This window comes from Trypanosoma theileri (genome assembly GCF_002087225.1).
Source record: "Trypanosoma theileri isolate Edinburgh chromosome Unknown TM35_Tth_80_V1, whole genome shotgun sequence".
Taxonomy (NCBI): domain Eukaryota; phylum Euglenozoa; class Kinetoplastea; order Trypanosomatida; family Trypanosomatidae; genus Trypanosoma; species Trypanosoma theileri.
Window position 1 is genome coordinate 35,551 of NW_021639922.1, and position 5,734 is coordinate 41,284.

General features: G+C 46.1%; 2 protein-coding genes across 2 annotated transcripts; both read right to left on the reverse strand.

The window, feature by feature from the left end:
* Window positions 1-1,140: 1,140 nt before the first annotated feature.
* Window positions 1,141-2,667, reverse strand: TM35_000801080 (uncharacterized protein; the record flags this gene model as incomplete). Its single annotated transcript, XM_029031374.1, has 1 exon — window positions 1,141-2,667. The coding sequence occupies one exon, from the start codon at window positions 2,665-2,667 to the stop codon at window positions 1,141-1,143; it is 1,527 nt and encodes a 508-aa protein (XP_028877337.1).
* Window positions 2,668-4,372: 1,705 nt separating this feature from the next.
* Window positions 4,373-4,945, reverse strand: TM35_000801090 (Tbingi protein; the record flags this gene model as incomplete). The annotated part of the gene is made up of 1 exon (XM_029031375.1): window positions 4,373-4,945. One exon carries the CDS (start codon window positions 4,943-4,945, stop codon window positions 4,373-4,375), a length of 573 nt encoding a protein of 190 aa, XP_028877338.1.
* Window positions 4,946-5,734: the final 789 nt, after the last annotated feature.

Genomic DNA, 5,734 nt, shown 5'->3' on the forward strand with positions numbered 1-5,734 from the left:
GGATGCAGTCACTCAAGCAAGCCACACAACAAACAACACACACCACAGGGGCAGTAATATGTTCGTGGCAATGCCGTGAGTGACACCACCGAGAGAGAAGGTGAGAACAAAGAAATGTGTTTTCATTACGTGGGCGGTGTGAGTAGCAACCCAAACTCACAACAGAGGGGCACACTCAAACACCCACAACCCATCAACCTTTATACCAAAATAAAAATGTAAAAAAAGAGTGACTGCACGAGGCAGACACAATAATAGAGCAAAGATGTAAAAAGAAAAAAAGAAATTCATTACTTAATGTGGCTGCGATGCCTGGACACAGTGCAACCCACCCCAAGGTTAACAACGGGAAATCATTGTGTACTGAACCTGCCGTTCCCATAACCTTTATTCTTGATGTCCGTGCAGCAGTTTGTATATAATGAAAAAAAGAATCATTCCATAAAAATGAACACACAAGATACACAAAGTGTATCGGAAACGCAAAAGAAAAACACACAGATGCACATAACGTGCAATGAAATTATAATGGAACACACACACAGAAGGGAAAAACAATAGAATGAAAACAAAACAAAAAGAAGGCCGTGATCACCAAGTGAATATCTTCAGGAGGCAACCAACACAATTCCCTGCAGTAGGTGTGTGTGTCTTTCGTACAGGGCGAGCAGTGGGAATAATGCACACATGATGACAGTCCATACACACACAAAGAGAAGGACGGTTGGTAGTGTGCGTGTTTGTGTGTCTTGAACCTCCTGCCATTCTTCACATTTCATTCACAGCAATTAAAACACATCGGAATTGTATCTCATTCCCATGGGTGAAAGCAATAGTTATTAATATCACGGAACACATACACACACTTCACCAGGAGGGCACAGTAAATGGTGGCAAAACAGAGACCAGTCAATAATGCCAACAAACAAACAAAGAGGACACTCCCTTACATAATAATGGTTTGTCATGTGTTGAGTACCATAGGGAGTCCAATAGATGTGTTCAGTAAAAAATGCAAACATGAGATTTATCGAACCGAAAAAAAACAGTAAAATCCAATAAAAAGAACAGTGCCCTTACAATGCATCCATATCCACTCAAATAAAGGTTAACTGCGCGGCTGTGTCATGGGAACGCCGATTAACAAACGAGAGTGCAACCCAGCACAGACAACAGAAGCAACAGTAAAGGACTGTGCACCAATGCAGGGCTGTGGCTGCCGTCCCCCTTTTTCTTGGCGTTTTTGGCCTTCTTCTCAACCACCCTCTTCACTTCTTCTCTCCTGGGCTTTTCTGCTGCTCTTCTCTTCTCCTCCTCACGGGCTCTCTGCTCCCTTTCTTTGGCCTCCCTCTCTTGCTCCTCCCTGGCTTTCTTCTCCTTTTCTTCCCTGGCTTTTTTCTCCTCTACTTCCCTGACCTTCCTCGCTCGTTCTTCTTCTTCCCTGGCCCTTCGCGCACTCTCCTGTTCTTCTCTTTCTTTCTTATCCCTTTCTGCAGCCAACTTTTTCTCCAAGGCCACCTCCTTCACTGCTCTCTCCAAATCCCCCTTAAATTCTTTAATATCCCCCTGGATTTCTCTGGGACGAATTAAATTGGCAGGTGAGCCTCCGCCACCTCCGTAGTGCCTAACACCACCCTCCCCAATACCACTTTCGTCCTCATTCTTCACGACCACCTTTCTCGCTCCAAACTTGGCTTGATCCTTCATGTCCTGCTCCACCTGTGTTTTATTTTCCTCATCCCTGGGACCAGACACTTCAACCCACTTGGCTTCTTCTTCCTCCCCGAGCCTCGCCCCCCCATGGTGCGTGAGCAACCTAACCAGTTTTTGCACCCCGTCCCTCACATCCCTCCAATCGTGGTCTCTGAACGTTCCGCATCGACGAATGTCTCCGGCCTGATTGCTGACATTATGCGTGAGGTTGGACGCCATGTAGTACAACTCGTAACTGGAATGGAGATATTCCCTGGCCTTCTCCACATCGTCAGCATACGACATCTCGTTCTCGTAGTATTGTAGACTTTGCGGGAACCTCATCACGTGGGGTGCCAGGTTGTCCGCGTATACCGCACACATTCTCCCCCTTACCTTCGTCTTATTAACTGGTCCACTACAACCGCGGGCGGCATTACCGGCCTCAGGTACCAATTTCTTGGCCTGTTCCACCAACTCAACGATCGGTCCACTTACATCTTGTTGGATAATTTTTTCTTTTTTCGCCCCGACATCCTCCCCCACCCGGGCACTGGGGTCCTTCTCGATTCGCTCGACAATAGACCTGACTTTCGGCGCAATCTTTTTGACTTCCTCGCACTTCTGCAAACACTTCGGCAGTTCGGTCACCCACAAATGCAAGCACGCCTCCACCCCAGGAACGAATTGTTCCGTGTGGTTTACTGACTTTTGTACCGCCTTCTCTGCTTCCAAAAAATCGTCACGATCAGCAAGAACTTGGGTTACGCACACACAGCACTGCAGAAGTACCATCAAATACATCACACCACGCAGTTGGACGAACATCGTTGTCATGAATGTCACTGTGAGTTGCTTGGATCTATAGTACCAAAGAGGAAGCGAATAAGAGGGTGAAGAAAAAAGTAAACGCACATTTAACACACACAAGGCAGTGGGTACACAGCACTCAACAACACAGAGAGAGAGTAACATCACAACAGCAATCAAACACAACCCAATGAGGGAGCAACAGTAAACCACTCACACAATAAAACACACCCAGAGTTACACAGATATTGAAACAACACCTTGAAGTTAGAAGAAGTGGAAAACAAATGGTATCAAAACAATATTAAATAAACGTCTCTATACACACACTCCCCAATATCTTACTCGGTATTCATACACACAATGTGTCTGTATTCTCATTATAATAAAACCATTACCAGGCAGTTTGAACACCAAAATACACCAAAAACACAGTGTACGACTGGCAACATACAAAAACAATACTACAAAACATCAGCAAAACAAAGAGACCGTACAATAATCAACACACTTCCAAACAGAAAAAAAGAAAAGAAACCAATGCATCACCATAATATATTTATACCAACACCACAATTGGAAACTAAAACCCACTCACCCACAACCATAACAAAAATGACTGCATACATCACTGTAATACCATGCCACTCTTTACAAACAGAGGCAACACACAATTACTCTCTCTCACACACACACATTACATCTTTATTTATCCTTATTATTATTATTTTATTTTTTCCTCAGAATGCCGGTTCCCGCCTCTTCTTCTCCCACAGCATTATCAGCAAAAAAAAAATCACATCCACCCAATAACATTCGTCCTTTACTCCATGGTGTGTATTAGGAGGGTACGATCCAACATATCCCCTTTCCACCCCTCCACCCATGAATGGACCCCACACCACACCACCACGTTTTTCTCTTTGTTCTGCGTGTTTTTATGGATATTACTCCAATGGTACGGCTATCGGCTGTCCACAATACAGCACTTTAATTTCAGACTTACGAGTGGCTCTGAAGAAGATCCCTTTATTTTATGGGATCCTCAAGCTCTTGTAATATGATTTTTTGTTGCAGCCCTTTTCCCATACGAGAGAACCAGTCTACAAGAAATCTGATCGAGTAAACCCTACCAGATCTCTCTACTCTCACTGTTCTTACCCAAAACCCATCCTCAAGTCTTCTTTTTGTTATTATTTTTTTTTTTGATTGGCCTCAATGAACTCCTATTTATTGTGTTGCTTGTTGGGTCGGCGACAGACGTCTTGAGCTTACTCTTCTATCAAGGTTTCCATATTCGAGCTCGTCGCTGATTTTAGAGAGGTGGGGAGGCCTTACAGAGGGGGAGGTAGGCTGTGTAGGGTTTCTCTTGGTTGTGAAAACTGTGGCATAGCGTAGTTCCGCTCCACCGCAATAAGGAACTGTGCTAACTGTTTAGAAAAACATGGTTTCATCAGGGGTACATCATCAACTATCGCAAATTGAACTCGCAGTGGATGAAGAGCAGGGCAACTCAAAAGATGCAGAGCTGTTTCGTCGCATTCGTCGCGTTGGCTGGTGTGCGCGCGAATAGGTTGATACCCGTGTCGTGACATTCGGTGTAGAGTTAGGCCTGACTTACCCATATATTGACGACCTCATGAGGGACAGACTAACGCCGGTAGGTCTCTTGTTTTCGTTGTTTTGTATTTCCCATTGGTGGAATTCGATTTTTTGGGCAGACCCTCTCCTTCATGGAATTTTCTGCAGTGTATTACGAGGGAGTCTAGGTGGGCGTAGAACTTCTGGCATACTCCGCATTGGACTTTCTCTCTCTTCTCACACTCCGGTGGCGACGAATTTCGCTGGCGTTTTTGATTGCGCGGAAACGTTACTTGTATTGTTGCTGGCAGAATTGGAGTTCCAGGAGGATGTTTAAACTTTTGTGGCAGGCGAGACCACCAATGTTGCCAAAGTCGCGGAGGCAGAATTCGCAGCGTAGTGAAGCAGGCTGTGGGATGAGCTGAGGGCGAGGTGCGTCTATTTGGGGGTTCTCAGGATGGATCGCTCTAATATGGGCTTTGAGACCTGTTTTAGATCGCGCTATCATATCACATTTGTCACAGAGGGATGCTGATCCTTCTGGTGGTATCGGTTCGTCGGCTGGCGGGCGTTTTCTCTCTGGGAGAGGGCATGTGGCATTGTGCATGTATCTAAGGTGGCGCGTTAATCCATTTTGAAGCGGAAATGTTCGTTTACACATACTGCAGGCAAACGGATGGAGTTTTGCTTTAGGCGAAGTGGTCTGGGGTAACGTTGTGTCCGGAGGTGGGGGTTGTGAAGGTGGCGGAGGTGGCTCATGGGGGAATTTGATCTTCCAGAGCGCATCGGCTCTCTTGAACCCATGTGTTTGTTGACCATATGTTGTACTGCGGTGTTCCTGCATGAGTATTGTGCCCCGCATTCAGTGCAGGTGGCGGGGTCTGTTGCTTTGTTTAGTGCATAGCGCGGTCTTTTCGGGCTAGATGGAATAACGGGTGTCGGCGTACTGACTTTTTGGGGATTACACCATCGACAACCAGGGGGAATATGGGTTTGTATCTTTCGCAGCAACCAGCCATAGCGATGCGAAGCACCTGCGCGAAAAAAACGGGCTAAGGCTGTTTCTTCTTCTCTAGCGAGTTCTGGGTTATCTTTGGTGGGGTCACAGGATCCAGTGATTTTTGATCTATGGGAGGGATGGGGTGTATCCTCTCCCTTAAGTATTCGTTTAGCGTAGGCTATTATATCGGTGATCCAAGTATCAGTTCTTTGTGGTAGTTCTGCAGCTCTTTTGGCTTCTGTGTCGCATTTTTCATTTTTCACTACACCGCAGTGACCAAAGATAAATTGTAGTCGTATGCGGGCCTTGCGACGTTGCACTTGAAGGATTAGGTTCCACAGGAGCCGTAGTAATGGGTCCTTTACGGTCAGTGGGCCTGTTTCTAGTGCCGTGGGAAGAGACAGTGAGTCCGTGAAAATGGAAACCCTGCATGGCGTTTGGTTATTTGCAGGAATTATTTTGAGGAGTCTCTGTAAACAAACCTTCGTATGGCGCTGCGGATTCAGTTGTGTAGCTGCAAGCTAGGGGACCAGCGCCTCTATGTGTGGTACAGATCAGTTCACCATCTTTGTATATCATTGCTGCTGCTCCAGATTTTACTCCGAGGAAGACGGAGCCATCAGTCCAGATTTCATAATGGGTACGCGGCGG